The sequence below is a fragment of the Papaver somniferum genome, chromosome 4 (genome assembly GCF_003573695.1).
Source record: "Papaver somniferum cultivar HN1 chromosome 4, ASM357369v1, whole genome shotgun sequence".
Taxonomy (NCBI): Eukaryota; Viridiplantae; Streptophyta; class Magnoliopsida; order Ranunculales; family Papaveraceae; genus Papaver; species Papaver somniferum.
In genome coordinates, this window is record NC_039361.1 from 154,837,415 (window position 1) to 154,863,222 (window position 25,808).

Genomic DNA, 25,808 nt, shown 5'->3' on the forward strand with positions numbered 1-25,808 from the left:
AATGAAACTTCAGATATTTAAGTTATAAAAACACGACATACCTTATATAATCGCTTGATTGTAGCTCTATCTGATGCATCTCGCAATCTGAAGTGTTAGTGCGTGCTTACAAATCAAGTTTATCTCTATGGAAATATATAATGAATGGAGCTGAGGAGGATTGAGAAAGAAAACCAAAACACTTGCTTCCAATTTTGTGCTGCATGCGTGACTTATCTAAACTTGTGGATGCAGTTGACGAACTCATCTTGCATGATTTATACTCCATCTAAAAAGATAAAAAATGTAAATCCTAAAAAGATAAAAAATAATATCAAATTTTATTCCTTTACACCAATCTTATTAGCTAAACCAATGATTTATACAGTCATTCAAAATCTGCCAAGAAGGTGGTGGTGCTCTCTCTCAAGTCTACTACCCTAAACTTGGGTGTTCTTTTTTTAAGAACAATTTAGCTCTATTCGTCTAATGAAGCATTTCATTAACTCGCACTAAGCATACTGATTTATTCCTTGGAGAGGTGTCAAGGATATCGTAGGTTCGTAAGAGCTATTCTAAAAGTAATTTGAGAGGTGAGATTCAGTTTCATGTCGAAAACCCACTTCATTTTTCCTTTTTATGAAAGAACGAGTGTGGAACATTTACGTTTCTCAATGGAGTATGTTGCAGCTGCACTAAATTGGTAGAAAGCTGCTGCAAAAGAAGCCATAATTGGGGGTTGTGGGCGGCGACAGAAGAAGCATGATTCAAAATTCACCAAGTATTAATAAACAACGAAAAAAAACCCAGAAAAAACCGCCCGCAAATTCTCTCACAAAATACCGTCCCCTAATGTCCTTCTCGGGGCCTACCGGGACACACCAAAAAAACTGAGTCTGGGGGTTTCTACTTTCACGGTCTGTAAAGAATCATTTTTCAAAATTTAGGTTGGCAAAGAATATACTATGGGCTAACTTTCAAAATTTCTAGGGGTTATTATTTCATTTTTTCCAAGAAAACTCATTTTAACTGATTTTTAGAGATTTGGGGGTGGCTGGAACATCCCCAAGCCACCCCCATGCCGTCATTGGATGTGGGAATTAATTGTGGATATTGAATAAAAAGAAAAATAGGGCGATTTTAAAGTAGAATTAAAAACTCTTTATCCATGCATTTTTTGTAATGACTAAATTGTAGATGTATATTATTATATTTTATTTTTTTACTTTTCATATTTAATGTTTTTTGTCTTTTGTTTTATATATATATATTAGCTTTAAACTTTTTTTATGGTGTTTTCGAAGAAAAAAAAAACTCTAAAGAAAGAATTCCTTTTAAAAAGAATAAATAAATAAACATGCTCAATTTTATGGCAGTGTAACATGGTTAAACATGCTCAGGATTATCTGTTAGCTTTACCCATGGTAAAGTGGTCAAGCTTGCCTAGACTTTACTGGTGTTTCACCTTTTACAAGTGATGGTGTCAAGTCTTTTACTCCTGGACAAGCCATTTCTTATGTGATTCAGCGTAAGCGGAACAAATATCTGGATAAGTGTGTGTCTCATGTTTATGGTTTTGGTATTCTGGTTTTTTCAACCTTGGACGAGCTTTGTGAGGACACTATAATGTTTCTGAAGAGGCTGGAAAATTGTTTAGCTAATAATGATGTGAATTGTGGTTCTAGTAGATTTCTTTTTTATAGAATAGTGGCTATTCAAAAGGGTGTTGGAGCTCAGCTAGACTCCCATCCAATTTTGTATATAACTAGAAATAATCCTTGCCGTAACGGCACGGCATGAAACAAATTTTTTAGTTATAACTATAAGGCTTAATTCGACGCATACAAACTTATAAACATGAAAAAAATTTAATCTGAATAATTATAAAGTCGGTCACGTTTAAATAATAGTTTAATCATTCTCACGATTCGTTCGACTTAAAATAATATTTTTTTATAAAAATCCGTTTTATTTTGTCATTAACTAATGATTTTTTTTCTGATCCCCAAAGATTGGTACTCGGTGGTATTCATTTGTGTTGGGATAAACACCATGCTACTTCATGTGTCCCAACATATAGTGCATCGAGATACTGCTCGACTTCATCGCAGCTTTTTGGGACTGCATAGGTGCATGGCCTAAATTTTAGGAAAAATTATGATTGAATTCTTTTGTAACTTTTCTATTTTGAGATTCTTTTATTTTTGTTTGTGTTGTGGATTACCAAAAAAAAATTGACTCCATCAGAAGACATTAACGTTTCCATCAGAAGATGTGCTCCCAAAGCTAAAGAAATAACTATATTCCATATCCCATTATCAACAGAATAGTGGCATGGAAGCTCATAAGTTTCATTTTTCGTTTTCTTGGAATCAATTTATATCGAATGTGAATGGCGTGAATTTTGGTGACGGTTCGTTACACCATTTAGTTTATTTACATGTATATGTGTTATCTCTATTTTTCAATTGCTTGATATGGATTTTTTGCTCTCTTTTTTTTTTAGTTAGTTTAGCTTCTTTTTGTTTGTGTTGCAGATTTTGATTAAATTATTCATGGCATTAAAATCAGACAAAAAAATAATCGTGATCTTGATTAAGAATGCTCAAATGTTTCCAAAAATGCTAAAGTTCGTACGGATGAAAACGGGATTCATCTTTTGATTGGTTAAATGTCTCATTCAAAAATAAATTTATTATGGATGCTAGAAAATGATTTTAAAGTTCTTTGTTCTTTGGATAAATGACTCTAATGTTTTTTGCTTTTTTTTTTTGCAGGATGATGAAAATAGGCTCATTCGATTACTAAAATTAAAATCAGGACTATGGTGTAAGATTATTTAGTTTGGTGAGTCATTTTTTTTAGATATATATAACTCATTGTTGCATTTGTACAATAAGTAACTGAAAATTATAATTCCTATTTTTTCCTTTACACAATGAGTATAATAAAAAGGGTGGCTAATTTGGTTTTTAAGGAAATGGGTCAAAAAACGAAATTATTATTTATGGTTGAAACATTGTTGTAACATTTATTTTTTCGGTTTATTTTCTTAATGGCGCATTATTTCTTAAACTGATGAGGAACTAATTAAGAGGGTTAGTAATATCTCCATAAATGAAAGAGGTTACAAACACCAAAGCCGCTAAATGTCTTTGGGTGGGATGGTCGGATCACTTGTTTGTCTCTTAAAATGTTATCCGTTCGTCCAAGCTCAGAAACCCATTTTGTTTTGTATTATAGACTAGAATATGACCCGTGTCGTAACGGCCCGGGATTCGATCTTGCTATTTGTTAAGTGCCTTATTATTATGAACTAATTGCTTGTGCTAATTACAACATTGTATTTGTAATCTTCGAAAAATAAATAAAAATAATATTATAATTGTACAAATGACCGCCAGTCTTCATTTGTTCCCAGATGTTTCTGGCAGAGGATGTAATTGAGATCCTACTCACCCTCCTTTGCTTAATTTACTATACTCTGTGATGTATAGAAATTTGAAATTATTAATTTAATTATTCCAAGGCTTTTTCATGAATTTATGAATTTACTCCGAAGGGTCTATTTAATTTTCTAGACTCTAGTTATCTTCCCACAGTGTGAATCTCTGGTGTACAAAAGAATTTGACAATCTTATACTTGCGATTATATGACCGAAGCTTAGCCGGTGGAAGGATCCAAAAACTTTCCCAAAAGTTGTATTATTTATTCCACATTGGAACTCAAACGCATACTTATCATTAATCTAAACGATATATGTTAAGTCCCGTTTGGTATGAGTTGCAGTGGTACCCAAATGTAGCATGTGAGATATATGATGATGAGGATCACCATGTCACAATTCCTTCAATGTATGCCATGTGTTCATTCATGTTAGTGCCACGTGTTTATTCAGGTTGATAATTACATAGGTTTGAGCAGGCTAACATATGACGACGGGCTCATATGACTATCTACTGTCAATAATAATAGGGATATCTCAGTTCATATGCCCCAAGTTTATACTTTGGATTCAGTATATTTACTTTCCGAAATTACTGAAATCATTACAGACATCCATCCCTATTATCCACAAAAGATATAACAATGATTCTCCTTTTCGAAGTCATTCACTAACAATATGAATCCCAGTTTTACAACTCAATCACCAATGATATACTGAAAAATAATGGTGGAAATGTAGATGGATAGTTTCCAGGAAAGCTCCTTTCCATCTCTGGACTTCTATAAAGAATAAGCTATTGTTTATTTTGGGGCTAACATCTTGTTTTTGTTCCAGTCCAACTCCAATTTTTTCGTGAGGTTAGTCAATCCCACTTATAGATGAGCGGTACTTCCGTATGTGGAACTGCAAAGAATGTAATAAGTGAAGGTAAGTGTGTATGTATTTCTTCACCCAGGTGATAAAATTTGTTGTTCTTCCTACCTGCAATACGAAATCCCTTATGATGATATTGAAATCTCATATGTGCACGTTTCAAATATAGCATATTAGCTTAAATTATGTATCTTTAAGTTGTCCTACCTCTGGATAGTTTCTCTGTTGTAGTAGAATGAAATATGGATATCATTATCCGCTAGGTCCATGTCACTCGGTATTCCGTAGGCCTTCCTGTATTAATAGACAAAGGCATTACTAATCGACAATATTTTTCTACGATCTTGAGAACTGTAACATCCAGCTTTCCATAATTAATCTACATGGGCTGATTTGGAACTTGTGATTATATGTGATATTACCTTGGGCAAGCGCAACCACTGAATACTCTTCAGGAAAAAAGTAGTTCTGGTTGTCTACTTCTACGAATCAGTGAGTGGAAGAAAAAATGATTCATAATGAGAGCCATATTGCATAAGACCTTGATCAGTGCTAAAACTTATTAGGAGAAATGCTTACTTCATTATTTGTTGCATATTATGAAGATGTATATTTATATTTCTAATGCCTTAAAGATGTTATACATGGGCAGCAAAGCCTATGTAATACATTTAACGCACCAAAAAGCCAGTACAGGCAGTCCAAAGCCCTGACCTCCAAAATGCCACCACCGCTTTCACTCCTACTGGCACCAACCCCACAAAAGCAAGCATACATCCACATCTGTAGTGAGGATGACAAATTATACTTAAAATTAATGATTTACAGGGATCAATTAGCAACACAATAGTGTCATTATATCGTTGCCCTCAGTTGGACACTTAGGAGGACTAAAAAAAGTATGTAGTATATGCAATCTATTGCATATTACTTGGTGAAACTTGGTATGAATAGGCCTCATTATCACAATTTTCTACTTCCCTCACCTTCAGAGAAATTCTGTAAAAATAAAAATAAAAAAAATAAAATTATTCAACTTAAGATAGTACTGAATTAATTCATACTATCATTAAAAACCAAGTGATTTCACATCACTGAATTAATTGACATCACTAAAAACAAAGTGATTTTCACAAACCCCATCAAAATCCAAATTTTATATCAAATTCATAAACAATGAGGGCAGCGAAGTAAACCCAAAGAAGATTAAGAGCTTAAAAACATTTGATACTAAAATAAAGAAGATGATTCAAAAGAGATGTTTATTGTTAATTACCAGATTTCATGTCAATTCTATCAACATGTCCCGGCTCCCATACTTAGAGAAGAGACGTTCAAGATCTGTTCAAAACTCGCACAAAAAATAGGCCTCATTATCACAATTTTCTACTTCCCTCACTTTCAGAGAAATTCTTCAAAAATAAAATCAAATCAACAAAAATTTAAAACCCAGAAAAATTCAAGCAAGTCAAATATAAACCCTAATTCAATTTGAGGGTTGGATGAAGAAGGAGACTTAAATAGTTCTCTCTTATCTGAAGCTCTGAATTATCAAACAAAAAGAATTATAACAACACTGAAAACATGCTTGGTTAAGGTATCGACACATACATATAAGTACAAATTTATGGACAAAAACAGATAAGCACTTCCAAAGCGTGTCGTCGATCGTTAAAGAAGACCGAGTCGTCAGATTGGGGAAAGCACTTTTGTTTTCAGTGTTTTCAATATCATTGTGGCGTCAGATTGGAAAAACCATTAAAAGTGTGAAGGAAACAAAATAAAATTCAACAACCAACAATGACCAAAACAGTATTAAGATTATAGAGAAGTATTTGAATAGTCTGTATAATCTTACTAAAAATAAATACAAAGATGGATCATGATCCGGAAATGTTTCTTCAAAAAAGAATTTTAGTATGCGAGGATGAGAGACAAAGAGAAACTAGGGAAGGGTACCTAAGAAGCCCCGTGTTCATGAAAAGAAAAATCTTTTGGATAAACATTATATCAAAAGATAATCATCAATCGATTGAAAGAAATAAAAACCCTAAATATAAAATAATCCATACCTGCTGGGATGAATGCATCAACTGGAGGGATATGTCTTGAGAGAGCATGGTGAAGAAAGAAATGGAGAAACCTGGGAATATAATAACCTCTCTTGAGGTTTATGTAGGGATATTTCCAAGGGATATTGTTCTAGGTAACATATGAAATTTATTATGAATAAAGGTATAGATTGTTGCCAATGATGGCATTGTAAAAGGGTGAACAATTGAGACAAATCGTGGCTGATAATTGTTTTGTAACGGAAGAGGAGACTATGGGAAAGTATTGATCTAGGACGTTGGATGAGACCTTAAAACATGGGTTCATTTTCAGCCACGATTTGTCTTTTGCATTTCAGAGGAATTGGGGTCGTCGATTGCTGAAAAAGACCCATTCAAAGCCATCGGATGGTTAAAAAACCATTTGTTTTTGTAAGATAGATGATTCTTCTGACTAATTCACTTTTATAAATTATTGATGATTCAATAAAATAATAATTTAATAACATATGAAAATGGTAACTTGGACTTTTTATACTTTTAAGACATCCCTTAACATGATAGTTAGGATGGGAAAAGTAATTTGTATCCCCCAATTAATATGCATATCCCCTAATTATGGGTTTCTAAAAAAAGTAGTCATAATTATTGAAGTGATCTCTGGCTGATGCAGGAAGGTCAGATATTTTTCTCTTTGTAAAGACTGTTAGAATGGAAGCATATAAATAGTGTTAGAGCATTGCTCAGTCGAACTCGCATGCATTGCTATCTCAAGCATGTTTGTCGATGTTAGTGATCAAAACTATAAGTCTTGATTTCTAGTCTACTATAGCTAAGTCTCGGACTAGGATAGAAAGTGTAGTTGAGCTCAAGAACTCCATAGCGATAATCATACAAGACGAAGAACTACTCAAGGAACTGGTAGAACTTCATCGACTAAAAGGTATGTGGAGACTTGAACTTATATATCACCCAAAAGTCTATCTACTATATCTCATATCTTGAGATAAAAGTCGTTTTACTGTATAGACTTTGATTATACACATTTGCTATTTCGACCCGAGTTTATCTCGCCTATCTATTTCTCGAAATATGTGTTGGTAAGCTTTCGCTTTGGCCAAGTTCATCTTTACCTAGTGACGAAAGTCATATTATGTTTCAATTACTTGAAAATGGCTTTGACGAAAAATAGTTTGTGAATAACAACTATATAACGTCCTCTAAGAATGTTTCAATGATTGAAATGAGAGTTTAGAATATATAACCATTGTTGGATATAAGCATTGTGTGGTAACACATATATGTATAAGTCCTTATTCCTTGAACCAAAGTATGCGTACTTTGCTGCTCAGGAAAACCGGAACCCAGTCCGCGAACTGTCGGAGGTTCTCGTCCCGAGAAAATCTGTTGGAGTGAATCAAATCGTTTTTGCATCAATTGTGTCTTGTATACTTCTATAAGATCAAAGCAATTGAACAACTCTCTAACTAGTTCATTTGAGTCATTTGAACTTGTTATGGTGAAGAAGAATATGGTTGATATGAAAGTGCTCATATGGTTAACCATTTGGTTAACTATTGTTGAACCAACGAATGTACATGTTTGGGTATGGTTACACAAACCTAAAATCGTGCATTTCATTTGTGTGTAACAAGCTAAGTTTTCGATATAACGGTCGAAAGATATTAGCTTGAATCTAATCAGATTTTCATCTAACAGTGAATATTGAATGCTTTGTTACTAAGCTAATATTGATTGCAAACCCTGATTTGAAAGACTATATAAGGGAGAACTCTAGCAACTAGGAAACCTAATCCCCACACCTCCTGTGTGATACTAGTTGTATTATCTAGAGTCGATTCTCCTTTAACCTTAGGTTTCTTCGAGACCCTGTAGGTTAACGACTTGAAGACTTCATTGGGATTGTAAAGCCAGACCGATACTACTTTCTTGTAGTTGTGTGATATGATCTTGTTGATTCTATCGTGTTGAGTACAATCGTAACAATTGGCTTGAGATTGATATCTCCAATAGGTAAGATATAAAAGTAATCACAAACATCTTCGTCTCATCGTTTGTGATTCCGCAATATCTTCTTTCGCCGCGTCGATTAAGATTATTGTGAGGTGATTGATAATACTGAGCTGTTCTTCGGGAATATAAATCTGGTTTATCAATTGGTTCCTGTTCACCTTGATTTATCAAAAGACGGAACAAAACTCGTAGGTATTTCTGTCGGAGACAGATTTATCTATTACCGTAGAATTTTCTGTGTGATACAGATTTTTTTATTAAAGTCTTCGACTTTGTGTCGTAACAACTCTTAGTTGTGTGTGAGATCAGCTAAGGGAATCAAGTGCGTAGTATCCTGCTAGGATCAGAGATGTAAGGAGCGCAATTGTACCTTGGATCAGTGTGAGATTTATTGGGGTTCAACTACAGTCCAGACAAAAGTTAGTTTGTAGTAGGCTAGTGTATGTAGCGGCTTAATACAGTGTGTGATTTCCGAGTAACCAAAACATCCCAATACGAAAAGGGGTACTGCCAAGTTCCGCTAAACCATATATGAACCGTCCAACGGGTTCTGGTTGAGCTTGAGAAACTATGTCACTTGTTGCCACTAATGCAACGATGTATTGTCGTCGTCTCCGGATATGGTTGGGCCCTTGAATAAAACCATTAGTATAGCTCAAGAAACACATAATGTACCGTCCACCTCGAGTTGGCCTTCACTTTTGAGCAAATTAACGGCTTTTGTACTATACATATTAAATTTTTCCAGTCCCCCAACAAACAAGAAATACAAAATGATTTTAGATTGGGAAAATTAAGCAAATAAATTCATAGTGTAAACAAGATAGGTAGAGATATAGGAGAGCCTCTGTCGGTTGAAGAGCAAACTAAGCATATTAACTATGTTAAGAATATTGATAATGAAGATGACACCGAAATGTTCCGCCGAGCAAATGCTGAACTAAAGAGGCCTCGTAGTCGTGGAGGTAAAAGCCAAACGAGACGATGCTGCTAAACAAAGTCGGGTTGGTGGTCGTGGTCATGAATGAATTTTTACTTTGTTCCTTTATGTGTTAGACAAGTATTTTAAGGTTAATGGTTGGACAAATGTTTTTTTATGGATGTTCAAATATTTTTTTATGGTTGGTTGGACAAATGTTTTTTGTTTGTTTGGATAAATGTTTGATTCCGAGTTATTGAATGAATGCTTTGCTTAGTTATGTTATGTTATGTTATGCCTTAATACATTAGTCATCGGGGTTTTGATGCTTATAAAGTGACGACCAAACCAAGGTCGTCACCCTTTATTTTAGCAGACCGACGACCCTGGCACCATAAATAGTGTATTTACCATGGTTGGCATGTTAAGAACATTACAACCTAGACAACTATATCTTAGTCGTCATCCTTTTAAACCACTACAGTGCCGACTAAATGTTAATGGATGTGACTATTTCCTGTGTGAAAAGTTTCTAATAGTTGGCATGTTAAGAACATTACGACCCAGACAACCATGTGTTCGTCGTCATCATTTTAAACCACTACCATGCGGACTGAATTTAGATGGATTCAGCTATTTATGTGTGATAAAATGCCAATAGTCGTCAAGATAACAATATTACGACCTAGACGACCATTCGTAGTCGTCATCTTTTTAAATAACTTCCATGCCGACTAAGGGTTGTTGATTATGACCATTTCCCATGTGCAAATATGCTATCAGCCGTCGGGGAACAAAAAAACTATCCTGACGACTATAACTAATTGGTATTGTAAGGAAAAGTAAACCTTGACGAAGAGTTTAAAATTCAAAACTTTGCAAGTATAATTGCATTGATTAGTTATCCGAATGGTTAGATTTGGGCACTATCCTATAAATATGCTATTTTTCTCTACAAAATAGCGCACATCTTTTTTCATATACCCTACAAAACTCATTTCATCATCTACTCTTTCTAACCCTTTTCATGCCTCTATGTACAATTATGACATCATTTGATTCAAGTGAAGATTTGTCCATAACCAAAACATGGTACGTCGAAAGTTGAGTTGTAGATATATCCCCTGTAAGGGTACAACCAGAAACCTTTTGGGCGAAGATTTACAACCAACATAGGCAAGATTATCGGAATCCAAAGAGAAGAAGTCTTCAACAAATTCATGATAGGTACCAAGTTATCCAAAAAGGCATATGTGATTTTATATCTATCCAACAACGGATCTTCAATCTAAGCTTGTCCCCTCAACAATTTGTAAGTATTTTTAGAGTTTATTTCATATAAGCTAAAAGTCGTAAAAGTGTGCTACTTGGGGGAAAAGGAGAAAGCATTCACACTTAATGAAAGCTATCATTTCATGGTATCCAAAATTCCGGAGAATGAATCGCACGTAGTTTCCTCCAATGAAGATCGATAGTTTTTGAAGTTTTTGTGTTGATTTTGTGGGTAAATCTCTATGTAAACCTTCATGAGACTATATCTCATCCACTAGGGTCGACTAGGAGTTCAAAGGCTTGATGCGCATGCTAAGTGCATCCGCGATGACCACGAAAGTAGTTAGATTTTATGTTTCAATGAATGTACTGACCACTATGGCATGAATAAAGTAGATAACACCTACTGATATTCATTTTTTTGTTGGGTATAAATAAAAGTCGGCAAAGTTTCAACGGCCACAACCTACCGACTAATCCGGGTCGTCATTTTCTGAAATTACAACCTTGACGACTACAATTTAGCCGGCAGGTTAAGAAATTATTACCTTGCCGACTAATGAAGCATTTATAAATTTCTCTGTATATATATAAAAACTCATTTAGTTGGCATTTTTGTTTATAATAAACATGACGGCTAATGATGGTCGTTATCTTCCGGATTAGTCGACCTTGCTGATTTTTCATACTTTTAGTTCTCAAAGTGTTGATTTATTCTGTAATTTTGAGATTGAAACCATTAAACATCTTTATAATCCCCTTTTTAAAAGTATTTGACTAGTGCGGGTTCACCACATAGATAGCTCCTTGGTTGTTCTTAGTCATTCTCATATGGGTAACTACATGTTAAATTTTCCTTGGGAACCTGCTCCTACTCAGTTCTTGAAATTAAATATTTATGCTTCATATAATTTTAAATCTTTGTTAGCTGGTATTGGAATTATAACTAGAAATTTTACAGGGCATATGTCATGGGAAGGGGATCACTGAAAAGAACTATAAATGCCCAACAAGCTGAAGCCAGGGATATGTTAGAGGCTATGTAAATAGCAGCAACAAATGGTTGATATAATGTTAGTTTTGAAGCAGGCAATCTGGGTATCAGTTCCTTTCTACAACAACAAACTAATCTATGTCAGTAACAATGTTTACCTCTTCTTAGAAATTGTATAAATATATATAAAATAAATCATGTGTGATCTTCTGAGTTTGTAATTAGATCTTATAATAAGGCTGCAGATGCAATAGCAAAGTCAGCTCGTAAACATAATCTACGTAGGGAATGGTGGTTCAACCACCTGAAACGTTAATTCCTTATATAAATCATGATGTAAGAAACATGCTTATGTAATATATATGTTTGCTCTTTGGTTAGAAAAAAAATAATAAAGAATGAGTCACCATACCCTAAATAATTATAAACAACTTATCAAAGAGTCAGTGGCTAGACTGTAGAGGATGACTTGAGCCAAGGGCCAAGACCCATTTCCCCCGAGTAAAAAAATCTTTAATTAATTTCGTAGACTCAAAGAAACAACAATTTTATCGTCTGATCCACTTACCTTTGACTCTTAAAAACTAAATCAGGCGATTCATATCGAAACTAAATCAACAAGGTCTCACTAATCGGGTCCCGCAGTCTCAAGGGAGCTACATAGTGACCAGCGTTGGCGCTGGAATGACAAATGAGTGATATTATGACCATATAGCGATGGACACTCTATCGCTCGCTGAAAAATCTATCGTGTATGCCTATATGTTAAAATTAACATATAGGCATGTATGTTTGGCACTTTAACAAATATATATGATAAAATTTGACGTTTGACATGTGCATGAGAATTTGCCTTAGAAATGGGTTTTATTCATTTTCACTTTAGTAACGAGTTTTATTCACTTTCACGATAATAAGAATGAGTCCCCATATCCTAGAATAATCATAAACAACTTATCTAAGAGTCACTGGCTAGACTATAGAGGATGACTTGAGCCAAGGGCCAAGACCTATTTCCTCCCAAGTCAAAAAATCTTTATAATCTGTATTCATTTCGTAGACTTGAAGAAACAACATTTTTGCCGTCTGATCTACTTACCATTGACTCTTAAAAACTAAATCAGACGGTTAATATTAAAAAATAAATCAACAAGGTCTCATTAATCAAGCTAGTGGGTCCCGCAGTCTCAAGGGAGTACTGTAAGTCACATAAAAACGTGGTACCGAAACGGGCCACAAGACGAATCCTTGTTTTTCATCTCACTAAACAAGAGAAGAGGAATTTTAATTTAATTTTTCTAAACACAAATTTCTTTCTTCTGTAAATCGGAAATTATTTATTTATTTTTATCAAATCAATCAATGAATTAGGGTTTGGAGTATCATCATGGCAATTTCTCTTGCGAAGCTTACTATCCTCCTCGGAGCAGGTCAGTACTACTACTATCCCCTGTTAGGTTTTTTTTTTTTGTTTTTCTGATTGATTGATTGAGTGAATTGATCGAGCTTAAAGTGAGTTTTTTCCTGTGATTTCTGTTTATTTTTTTCTGTATTTGGTTAGTTAAGTAGTAGTAACTGATAGAGATGATTGTTTTCTGTATTTCTGTTTATTTTGAACATCCATACTGCTTATGAAAACAAAATGCAAAACCTAGAATTTTGGTGGTTTTTTAAACTTGGCTTAGGAGGGGGAAGAATTTTCGCTTTGTAGGAGTAAATAATAGATGGGGAAAAGGAAGGGAAAACAAGCTTGGGAGACTCTGTGAATACCCCTTGTAGCATCAATGTGAAGGGAGAAACTGGCCTGGGAGATAGCATGGGGCATAGGCCATGGGGAAGGGGTAATTGGACACCAAATAGCTTAGGTTGAAAATATGTGTGGTTGTTGAGGAATTATGCTGTGAATGAATGCTGAAACTAGGAAGCATGGATGAGAATTTATTAGGTTTTGTTTTTTCCGCGGGTTGTTCTCTAGCATATTGTCATGATTGGTTAGAGATGTACATAAGTAAGTGCTAGGTGTAAGTTCCGCTGTAAACTTGTAATGCACGGACATGCAGTTGAAGCCTCATTAGGTTTGTTTTGTCCATGGTTGCATATGGAAATTGACATTGCTTGACACTCCACATGGACCACACTGGTGAAGTTAGAGATGCATTACTACTTACTAGTAAATCATGTTGTAATGCATGGACAGATAGCAGCAGACGGATTGCAGTTTTACTAGTAGTACGTGTTTGTCGTAAGTTACATTGGCCTTGGGTTTTCTTAGTATGTTGATGGTCATTACGTTGCTCGCGACCCTCGGGTTTCTTAGTCTGTTAATGGTCATTACATGGGCTGTGGGTTTTCTCGGGAAGTTACAATTGCCTTGTTCTTTCATCAGTCTCACTTGTAAACCAGATTTCCTATAAGATAGTTTTGTTCTTTTGTTTCTTCTGTTCCAACAATTTTGAAGATTACGGCATAGATGGCCTGGGTTCAGTTGGTTATTATATTGACTATTGCTTGGATGGGAATTAAAATTTAGCTAAGCATGTCTGGTGCAGTATTTGTCTTCCCTTAACTGGATTTCTTATTGTATTTATCTATCAGGTGTAGTTGGGTCTGTCTTAACTCAGGAAGGACACACACGTGATTTCTTATCTGGAGCTTTCAAGGTATTGTTACACTGGCATTTCTATCCAGGGTAGTTGCTGATACACAAATCATACTGAAATCATGGTTTAGATAAACGTTCTGACTAAACGTTATTGCTTTGACTGGTTATTTTTTTTACTCTTATCTAAATTGTGTTAAATTTTTTCTATTAGTTGTAATTACTTTTGGTCCTATCTTTATGGTGTATATTAACCAATGTGTGTTCCTTAACGTGTTTCCTTATATTTCAGATTTTTGTGAAGCAAATTAAGAGAACGGATGATACTTCTTCGTCATCTAGATCAAAACCACAAAATGAAGCGCTGCTAGCTCAGGTTAGGATGTTGCATATGCTATGTTGTGTCATTTAGATTTAGTTGTTTCTTTATATTACGGCAACTTTTTTAATTTTCACGGTATTTTCTTGTATTATGCTCGAATTTTGGAAGTTAGGTTTCTTATGAAATGTCACAAGTTGATATTGACGTACATTTTTTAGTGTCACGTAGTACGGCCACCCAAAATATTGGAACTATTGTAAGTCGCTATGATGGTCATAAACTCTCTACGTCTACCAGTCACTGAAATATCCCTAGTCACTTCTTTAATGTAGTCCTCCTGCTAAAGGAGGGGATAGTTGCTCCATTTCTGTTGCTAGTTACAATAGGAATACCTCCAGTATATGCTGCCTATGCACCGATACCAAAAGCACTCCATGAATACTAAGGTTTATTAAGGCTTCTTGTGAATCTAGTTATGCTGTTTAGTATTTCATTTGAAAGTCAATATGGACTAGGAAATATCCTGCAAACTATTGTTAACAGTTGCTTTTTTTATGCATCTAATTCAAAGTTCATAAGGCTCATTCGCACATGTTGTGTGTGCATCATTAAGAAAATTTATCTTTTCGACTTGATGACAGACCATATGGTTATTTTGCAGGTCAACAATCTGCGTCAAGAGCTGCAACTGTTGGCATATGATAATAGCCCAACAATTATAATGACAGAGGGTAGATCAGGTCAGAATAGAATTCTTAGAATTATATCTACTATAATGAGAGAGATACTATAAGTGCTATTGTTGTTGTTATTCAGTTGTGCTGGTTTTCCTTATACTCTTGCGGTATCTAATGTGACTATGAACTATTGTAGCACCTCTTGTTTACCTTATACACGGAGCTACCGTGATTTCACTTTGCTAGAGATCTTCTATGTTTATATGGTTTTATGATATGGATTTTCAAAGTTCTTTGTTTAATTGGGTGAATTTAGGTAAATCTGGCGTGTTTTATATATTAGAATCACCTCTCTTTGATGAGAGGTGCTATGTGAGTATGCATTTTCAAAGTCAGGAAGTTATCCGCGTAAAGAGACCCTCGTAGAACGGTTTCCACTTTTTGCGTATCCCTATGTTAAGTCCCAATTTAATAAATAGACTCAGACTCACAGAGTCAGCATGCGCTTCTCAGTTATATATTTTGGAAGTTCTATAATACCATCTCTTTGTTAAGGTGCTGGTATTTAAAAAAAAAAATTAACCAGGGTTCATCATGCAGGTGGTTTAAGCACCTACGGGCCCCCACTTGTTATTGTCATTGTTTTAGGATATGGTATCATATGGTGGAAGGTAAGTCCATTTAACTGGATACTAATTTGAGTGATGGTTTCGAACCTTTGAGTTACTGGCTAACTGCATAATGAACCACATACATCCTTAGTCAACTCTAATTTATGTGTTTTCAGGGATGGAAGTTTTCTTCATTGATGTACGCCACAACACGCGATTTAAATGATTCTCGCACATCTGTAGCCAAACCACTTGATCATCTTTTTACAGCTGTCAAGGTAAGTTTAGGTTTATTAAAACATTGTCTGATTTAGATTGAAGTTCTCATGAAACTAAGACTTGATCTTACACCTCGAACATTTTTCAATGCCGATATTGACCTTCTTGTTGATTTCTCACATAAAGTGTTGAGGGACACTCTCTAGTAGTTTATGGTGTCTTACATGGCAAGCAGTTATATTCTAGTTTAAAAATGTACCACCTTTTCATGGTACATTTATGTTGATTAGCTTTATGAAATATGAAACTAAGGGAACATGATTTTGTGCTTTTCGTCGTCATTGGACTGGTTTTGATTGCAGGTTACAGAAAATAAATTATCCGCAAAAATCAATGATGCTGATGCAAAATTAGATGACTCTATGACAAACCTATCTGCAACAAAAAAAGAGGTAGCTTAAGTTTAGCATTGTGTCTCAATAGGTATGATACTTCTCTTTGGTAATGTTATTTGCAGAGGAGACTTACATAAGTTGTGTGATTAATTATAGTTCGGGACCATTACTGGAGATACAAATAATTTTTCCAAGAAGCTCCAAGTAGTTCGTGATGCAGCCTTAAATCTGGTAGCTTTTCTTGCCAGCTTCTTCGAACATGACTCTCTCCCTGTATTTTTAGTAAGTGTTTGTAGTTTGATTTAAGAAAAAATTGTTTCATTCTTATCGTGTTTCAGGGATCCAAAGTTGAAAGTTTTGAAGTGAAGCAGGTATGGTTTTATTTTTATTTTAAGAAAAGATCATAGAAGTGTATAGAATGTGTAATTATGTTTTGATGCTCTTATGCTTTGATGCTTCAGGAGATGGATTATGGAGGGATTCACTACTTATGTAATTACGTCGTCGATAATGAGGCAAAGGTTCAACCATTTATTCAGGTATGGATCTAACTTCTTCAAATGTTTGTGCCTTTTTTTTATGGATGCCGTCTTTTACTTGTATAGTTGAAAAAGCTAAAACCTAACTTGGCATCCTCAACATAAACAACTTCAGGGGATTGCTTTTTTAAGATTTTGCTTTCATAACTAATTTTATGGATCACCTTCATTCTGAAGTGCACGACCACACTGACCTTTCCGAAACGAACTTCTGATAATTAGCCCTTTACCTTGTAATTGTAATAACTTATCTTATTTGTACTTATTTTTCATGAGTTCATACGGGGAAGCATACTCTCCTTGTGTTATTATTGTTACTAATCTTATTGTCATTGGTTGGCTGTGTGATCTTTGTAGGGATCCCAGTCTACTTCCAGGCCAGCTCTAGAACTTCCTCAAACTACACCTACCCCAACAGTAAGTCTATTTCTGTCCACAGAGCTTTAGTTTGTGCTGCTTGCCGAAGGATCACAAAATTCCAGGTGATCCCACTGGGGTCTACCTTTGTGGAGTTCTTTTGAGCATATTCAGCTTTTTTATGTATTATTTTGGACATGGCTGAATTGTGTTTAGGTTGTAGGTTAACTTCTTGTTGAAAAGAAAAGAAAAAACATACATGCACTTTGTTTCTTCATTTCCAATTGTTTTCATTTGAACAAGCACATGTGTTATTGCAAACAAAAATTTAAGTTTCGCTTGATCATAACCTGTTGATTGGGCTTGTTATTGGTGTGTAGTCTTTCTACGGAATAGTTGTGGCTGGAATGGGGTTTGAAGTTTTTGGTTTGCTACCGATGGTTTTAAGGGATTACGTTTTTCAGTTTTTGGTTTCGACGAAAAGTAGTCACAGTTTTTCTCAGTCACTTCCATGCCCAAGTGCACAACCACACTGACAATTTCAAAATGAACTTCTGATAATTAATAATTATCCTTTTGACCTTGTTATCTTACTTGTACTTACCATTCATGACTTCATACTCTGGGGACTTCTTGAAGTAGCACTCACCTTGTGTTATTATTGTTACTGATCTTACTGTCTGATCTTTCTAGGCATCCCCGTCTACTTCCAAGCCAGCTCTAGAACTTCCTCAAACTACACATACCCGAAGAGTAAGTCTATTTCTGTCCACGGTGCTTTAGTTTGGGCTCCTTGGCCGAAAGATAAAAAAATTCTAAGTAATCCCACTGTGCTCTACCTTCGTGGAGTTTTTTATTTGGGCATATCTGAATTATTTTTAGGTTGACCAGGGAATAGGTTGATTTTCTATTGAAAAGAAAAAGTGTATTTGCACTTTGTTTCTTTGGTTTCAATTGTTTTAATTTGAACAAGCACATGTGTGTTATTGCAAACATAAAGTTCAGTTTTGGTTGATCATAACCTGTTAACTGGGCTTATTCTTGCCACAGAATAGTAGTGGCTGGAATCGGGTTCCAAGAATAACATCTTCTTTTTCCAACATCTAATTAATTTGTTATGCAGCTGTTGCATGCTACCTCTATGCCGGCTACCTCTATGCCGGTGGGACTTTTATCTATTGAAACACCCTCTCCATCTACTCAGGCATGAAATAACTTCTTCAAACTTTCTATGTTATTATGCTGTAATTTCTTGTTTGAAAATGTAGGGTTTGTGTTTCATGATTTCATCATATATTGTCAAATTTCGCGCATATTCTTTTTTAGAATGAGTATCCCTATTGTTTTCTTATACTAATGATGTGCACTTATGGACATGTTAAACTCTTTAGGGATCACCATCCATTTCCCCGCGGATTGTTGAACTTCCTCAAGTTACATATACCCCCAGAGTAAGTTGTCATTTTTATATTAATGATTAATAGAGAAGAATAAATTTGTGTTTATATTGTTGAAAAATACCCCTTTGTAAAAAGAAACTTTGAGTTGGTTACAAATCCTTACTAACTTCTTATTTCTCTTATATTATCTTGCTGGTGCAGATTCTCTCCTTGCCACCGCAACCACCAACTCCACCTTCATCTAATGCTAGTGCATCTACGAAGCGGACTTTCTCCTTGCCACCAGAACCACCAACTCCATCTTCATCTAATGCTAGTGCATCTACGATCAGTGGCCTGTTCGGATGGCGGCCTTTCAGCACTAGGACGTCAAGCTAATTATAGGGTCTTGTATATGAGGCACTCCACTTTCTTTCAGTGGATGCATATTGAGATTATTTTTCGTTTCTTTTGTCTTAGATGTTCTTAGCAGAGATAGCGCTCGACTATGGAAGGTTGCCCAGAGCACTAAATTTTTGTAGATTCGAATCAAAAATGCTGAAGGAAAAACTGTGTTATAAAGAATCACACATTCTGAATGTGTGATTATTATCTTCACAGCAGAGATTGTACTCTCAGTAGACAAACTGTGAAGTAAACACTTACATATTGAGAAACTGTTTCTCTAATTAAAAACATTAATATCAAGTAAGAGCAGCAATGAACAGGCACTCATCAAAAGTGTTCTGAAATTAGCCATTGTGAAATTGCATACTAAATGGAAGAACAAAAAACCTAAAGAAAAACTGAAGCCTCAAAGAAGTTCCTACTTCAAGTAGGGTAGTAGAAATCATCGTACTCGATAGATGGTGAACGACCATCAAAGCTCTTCAAAGTGATAACACCTAATGCAAATATCATGAGAAGAACTACAACCCAACCCATGAAAGCCATCCATTTCCCTCCATTGCCGTTCCATTCACCAACAACCCGGTCTTTCTTCTTTTTCTTCTTGTCTACCTTTACATTCCTCTCCACAGATGACAAAGAAGACGACGATGAAGAACAATTACAATAATCATCCTCCGAACAATTAGAATAATCATCCTCTGAACAATTACAATAATCATACTCAGAACATTCGCTGTGAACATCATCGGAATCCAAGGATGAACGTGAAGAAAACAAACGTCTTTGTACTCCGCTTTCTTGAATCAAAACAGAAGAAGAGCACCCACTTTGAATATGTTCGTCTTTTTCTTCTTGCTTGCCCATTTTACTTGCACTCTCTAATGCATCATGCAATGACCTTCCCTTAAACTTGCCACTTCTCATACAGTCTTTTCTCTCGCTAAGCATCTCCAATACTGCCAAATCATTCGTTCTCACATTCCATTCCTCTTCTTCCTCGGACTGTTTAGGGTTCTGTTGAAGAGATGGTGGAGAAGAATATTCAAAGAGTCCAAGTCCTTCATCTTCTGGTACTTTGACATCATTATCCATTGTGTGATAACAATGTTTTCGCCGCTGAGAGTTGGTTCGTTTAATAGAATCCCAGACTTGTTCCAAGTTATTGAATTTCTTGTGAAGTTTATCATTCACAGCAGAGCCATTACCACCACCGTTCTGGATATTTTTATGCATGGTCATGGCCGTAACTTCCAATCCTGATCAAGAGATGGTGAGAAAATGATGGGAAAAAAAAGAAACTACCCGCCACGTTTCAATCTGATTTTCTACTTGAAATTTTGATTCTGTTCGGACTTGTTTGACTGGCACCCGTTCAGTAACCAATTAGAGCCAACTGTTGGTTATTAGTGGCGTCTTTATAACCAAAAAGATATTTGATTTTGCTTTTATAACCGATTCTTTAGAGAATATAAAAACCGATTTCTTGGATGATGATCGGGTTCTCCAGAATCAAAGCTCTGGACTCTATTGTTCTGCTGCTCTGGCCACTCTGCATATTTATGTGTTGTGATTATTTCCTGTTTGGAAATTTACCATAAATTGATTGACCATTAAACAGAAACACCCCATCTGCAAATCAGAAGCAAAAGTGCTGAGTTTGGAATGCTAAAACACCCCATCTGCAAATCAGAAGCAAAAGTGCTGAGTTTGGAATGCTAAGATGGTTATATATATGGAAACAAGTTGTGACTAATCTCTGATGTTTGCTTTTCTTGATACATTTCAGAGCTTCCGTAAAGTCACCACATCCAAAGAGGACATGGTCACCAAAATGGTTAAACAATGAGTTCAAAGTTAAAAGAAAACCATTTGTTCCAACCAAAATAAGCCGCAGTCGCATAACATTGTTCATGTCTAGTAGCCTTAACCCTAAGCTTCTACTTTTAACTTGACTCAGGTGCTGATACGTCCTCTATTATACCCTTTCCATCCATGACATCATAGAAGAAGAAGTTCTTGATCGGGTCCCCTTTGCCAGAGACCATTTTGATAACTTCCTGATAAAAGAAAATACGAGGCGCTTTAATTATACTTGCTAACATTTAGGACGGGAAAAACAAAACAAAAAACAAAGAAACCGTGGAATTTGATTCCACAACATAGTACCTGGCCAAGAATACCACCGATGATTGCGCAGACTGGTGGGTGTTCAATATTACCAACCAATAATCTCTCTAAGAGACTATCTGGTATTTGGGATTCATTCACAGACTGCACATTTAAATATATGACAAACTTGTGTGAGATGATTAGAAGGTTTGCATACAATAAGGAGAATATTATAAATCAATAAACAAATCACCTGCTCCTCACAAAGTAGCTTCTTCAATTTCAACACATTAGGGAGATCTGCAATTGAAGTTTCACCAGGTGTACGCCCTTCATCATGTTCAAACTTTTCTATAACTGCATGTAGAATGAGCACCCACCATCAGATGATTGATTCTTTCACAAAGACTACAAATTATAAGCTAAGATCTAACTTATTTGAAAGAGAAAAGCCCTTACCGAACTGCAACTTACAGTCTATGGCATCTGGCACTCATTTTTCAACTAGGATAAAGAGAAAATAAAGCAATTATCACATACCTCTCATGGCGAAGTAAAGCTTTGACGCCCTCCTAGGAAGAGATTTCCAAGGTACTGCAACGGCTTCCTGCCATGACAAATACCACGAGTTGCATTCACATTATTAGCAGCAGAATATTAATTCCTTGAAGGTAGAAACCCAAAGTTGTCTATCTGAATGAGATACCAGGATAGTGGCCTGTGGGTTGTGTGCGTGTGTTGATGGAGCGGTGAGAGGTGGAAAGTACCAAGTTTTAGGTAGGTTAAAATCCCTTGGGTAGATGGAGCAGATTCAGTTCAGTAATATATAGAAATAACCTATTATATGCAAGGGTTTCCATTCCAGATTCCGTGCATGAGATTCTCTGACAGGTGTGTTGTAAAATCAACAGTTCCTTTCTTCGTTTCTACAAAACCTATTTTATGACCTAAACAAGATCATGGAAGGGTCCCAAGAGGATGTATCACACATTTATCTGTTTAGCAGTATGCAGCAACTGGCAGTAGTTATTGTCTTATTGACATTGTGATCTAAAATGGTAATTTTAATAATTTCCTAGAACAAAATAATCACATTGCCACTTCTCAAAAAGAACATATCACAAACCAACTAATCGACTAGTTGGATTGACATAACTTTTTGTTAATGAGAGTCGACGATAACCGCTTACCTCAAAACTTGAATACTGCAATCGGCATTCAACAGTTTCTTCAAGCTTTTTCTGCAGTAACGATATTAAACATCAGTTCTTGTACCGGGAAAACTTTTGTCACAGCGCAACATATGAGAAAAACACAAGTATCTACCATTTGTGAGAAAATCTAACAGGATTACCAAATGACAGAAAATTTAACAACTCTGCACTAAGAAGCTGTTAAGGATGTGTAATGCTGTTGACTTGTGCACTCAACTACCATCACATCAATAAACTTATTTTTACAGGATTACCATATAGCAGGTCTTGGACTCATGGTGGTAGTTAGATAGCTGAACCACCAAAAACTGATCATGAGATCGATATAAGAGTGAGCCTCAAAAGACCAGAACAGCCTTTTAAAGCTGATTACTCAATCATTATCATCTATACCTTCTGAGCTAAGCCATTTCGGGTGAATGTCTATGAAACGGCTTACTACTAATACTACAGAATGAGCTGCATCATGATGTGTATAGTAACTTTATAAGCAACAACAGTCTGTGACAAGAAAAAGTTGGTCTAGTTAAGAGTTCAAAAATAAGATCAGCAACGATATTATGCAGATGTAACCTTCTAGTTGCTGTTATAGTAATGTATTAAATGTGAACTCCTCTATTTCCCACATGTGCATTGTTGAGATGATAAAAAACGGAAGATGTGAGATTCTAGAAGAACAAAGAGGGGCGGAACAAAAAATGAAGCAAGGAAGAGTCAGATAGGTAGGGAAACACGATTGGCACCTGAGCATAGGAATAGTTGTGCAAATCGACGAATATTTCACCACACGAGTCCCTACAATCAACCGTGTAAAAAGCGATTCGATTTGGTCTCTTCCTACAAATTTCATTGATCCTTTTCTGAAACAGAAGCAAAAATTACAAAAGAAGATTAATGATGAATCACACGAGTACAAATCACTTCACTTTCTGAATTGCAGAATCATTCAGAACTACCAAAGGAAAAACATGAGACCATACTTTAGTTGCAAGAGAGCATCGACCAACAACCACAGCGCTGAACTTGTCGTAGAACTCTCCATCAAAAGTTGACAAATTACCTACACAATAGTATTAAGATCTCAGTACTTTGTCATCTAAACTTTAGCATATTCAATCTAATACCACGACAAATAAAACACTAATTTATCAAAGAAACGTGCCTTTTTCTACTGAGACATGAACCATGGGGTTAAACTCTCTTAATCCATCACAACAAACTTCAGCTACAGATTTACCATCCCACATATTCTCATCGGGAGTGATTAAGAAATTTGCCCACATTGATTCTTCAGTAACCATACAATCATCCATCAATGTGACACTCCCAACTCCTGCTAATACGATATTCTTGCAAAACTAAAACAACAACCGCAACACAAAACAAAAGTGAATCCAACATCCACCCAAACCCACGATTTTGAACAGCTAAAACTAAAATCATCAGAAATTTAAAAAGAAAAAAGTTATTACCTCAACAATTGTTCCACTTATGCCAGTAACCAATATATGCGACTTACTCAACCTAGAAAATTAAACAAAGTGCTTGTTTTCTCAGTAACTCCACTAACTCGTGCATTTGTTTTGGGGTGAATTGTACCCGAGTCAATACTGATTCAACCCCGATTCATCAAAAAATACTAATCTAATCTATTCAAGAGCAAATGATTTCAGTAGAGAATCGAAATGGGTTATACCTTCTCTGAGCATCAACACCCCAGACACGGATTTGACGATCATAGAGTGCTGTTTCCTGTTCTGTTAGTTCCTCGCCGTCCATTTTTAACCTTAAACTGCTCCAAATAATGAAATCAGAAATTTATAGAACAGATTAATGAAAATATCAAACCCTAATAGAGAATCAGTACACAAGAAGAAGAATGAGAAATTTAGAAACCCTAGTTTAGGGTTTAAACAGTGCTTTGCTTTACCGCTTCTTCTTCTTTTTCGTGGAGGAATTTCGGAGCGGTGAAGTATTTTATTTCCCGGTTTGGACTCGAAAGTTAAAAATTCCCCTTACCCCGTAAAAGTACTGTATATAGCGCAAAATTACTAAATATACCCTTGGCAGATCAAGAGCCGTCGGACCCTGAGTGCTCCGTCCTCACCTCTAATCTCAGCCTAAAAAAATTAATCTCCGCCGATCGCCACCCTCAACCCTCGGAAAAGCGGCTACTATTTGCTCTTATTCTTTTGAGTCATGGATGTAGAATTTTGATGTAATTACTAAAGGAATTTGAGGGACATGAGAATTGATACCATATGATGAGGATGCCTTGAGAACTACTCCTAAAAAAGAGTAATGGGAGAAACTTGCCTGGAGAATATGGGAATTAGCACTTGGCTGGTTGCAGAAGACTCGAGATGAAGAGCGGGTCTTCTTTGATCATCGCCTCCGTTATTGGTGTTGCTGTTGTTGCGTAGTGATGATACTTCACCGCTCTTCATTCTGGATGAACAAAATTAAGTAGGGGTACGTTATTATATATCACACTGCTTAGAGACGTTTCGCCTGCCCAAGCAATCTCGAGGGGAGCATTAGTTAGGTGCATGGATACTACCAGTTGCATGCAAAAGGGCCGTCGTTTTCTAGAATCTCCAACACAAGGTGCAGATAGTCATTTTATTTATGGGATCCTCCGGAGAAATAGTCATTTTATTTAATGGGGTCATCTGGAGAGAAGTTTTAGGACCTTATGACTAAAAAACTATTATTATTATATATAGTTTTTTTAATTTTTTTTGATGCAAACATTCAACGATTTCATTGACGGTGGAATGAAAGATTGTCAGACAAAAGCGAACTTTCGACTACAAGTTTATTACATTTTCTAAAAATAAAACGACACTTCCGGTTTAGAAATAACTTCATAATGTGAGTATCATCATGCAGAATGCCTTCGTTTTCCCAAGTATGACTGGTGATGATGTGTTGATGAAGCTTTCAATATTCTTCAAGTCTGTCTCAAACATTGCGCGTGAGATTTGTAGTCCCCTGCACCAAACCACAGCCTCATGGATAGCTAAGCATTCCGCTCTTTCCGAGTATGCTATTCTTGCATAGTGTTTTGCGCGACATCCCTTCCAGTTGCCTGCAAAATCACACCAATACCTGTTAGTCCAGTGTTATCATTATAAGAAGCGTCACAATTAACAGTTAAATATGGACTATATAAGGTTTCCATATTGCAGTTGAAGACAAGAGAACTGAAGTGGTATGACTGAAATCTCTTGTTTTGTCAGAGAGTGATGATAAGTAAAACACAAAGCTAACAACTGTCCTAACAGTGCCTTTAGGGTTAGCCTTCTAATTCTGAAAGATCACTTTACATCTTTCATTCCATATATTCCATGCAACAACCATGCCCAGATTGAGCCAATTATTTTGACTTTGCTGTTGAGTTGA

General features: G+C 35.7%; 2 protein-coding genes across 2 annotated transcripts; one reads left to right on the forward strand and one right to left on the reverse strand.

Annotated features, from left to right (window-relative positions):
• Positions 1-12,816: 12,816 nt before the first annotated feature.
• Positions 12,817-19,400, forward strand: LOC113271649. Its single transcript, XM_026521545.1, has 15 exons — positions 12,817-13,001; positions 14,167-14,231; positions 14,463-14,546; positions 15,154-15,232; positions 15,770-15,840; positions 15,957-16,058; positions 16,362-16,451; positions 16,551-16,625; positions 16,733-16,765; positions 16,856-16,933; positions 17,291-17,350; positions 17,984-18,043; positions 18,414-18,494; positions 18,682-18,741; positions 18,892-19,400. Exons 1-15 carry the CDS (start codon positions 12,959-12,961, stop codon positions 19,066-19,068), a joined length of 1,158 nt encoding a protein of 385 aa, XP_026377330.1. The 5' UTR covers positions 12,817-12,958; the 3' UTR covers positions 19,069-19,400.
• Positions 19,401-20,782: 1,382 nt separating this feature from the next.
• On the reverse strand, positions 20,783-24,481 carry LOC113271650 (SUMO-activating enzyme subunit 1B-1-like). The gene is made up of 11 exons (XM_026521546.1): positions 24,334-24,481; positions 24,100-24,195; positions 23,876-23,927; positions 23,566-23,761; positions 23,384-23,463; positions 23,147-23,263; positions 22,380-22,430; positions 21,730-21,796; positions 21,443-21,546; positions 21,247-21,351; positions 20,783-21,137 (listed from the first exon to the last, which is right to left on the reverse strand). The coding sequence occupies exons 2-11, from the start codon at positions 24,180-24,182 to the stop codon at positions 21,024-21,026; spliced, it is 969 nt and encodes a 322-aa protein (XP_026377331.1). The 5' UTR covers positions 24,183-24,195; positions 24,334-24,481; the 3' UTR covers positions 20,783-21,023.
• Between the last annotated feature and the right edge of the window lie 1,327 nt (positions 24,482-25,808).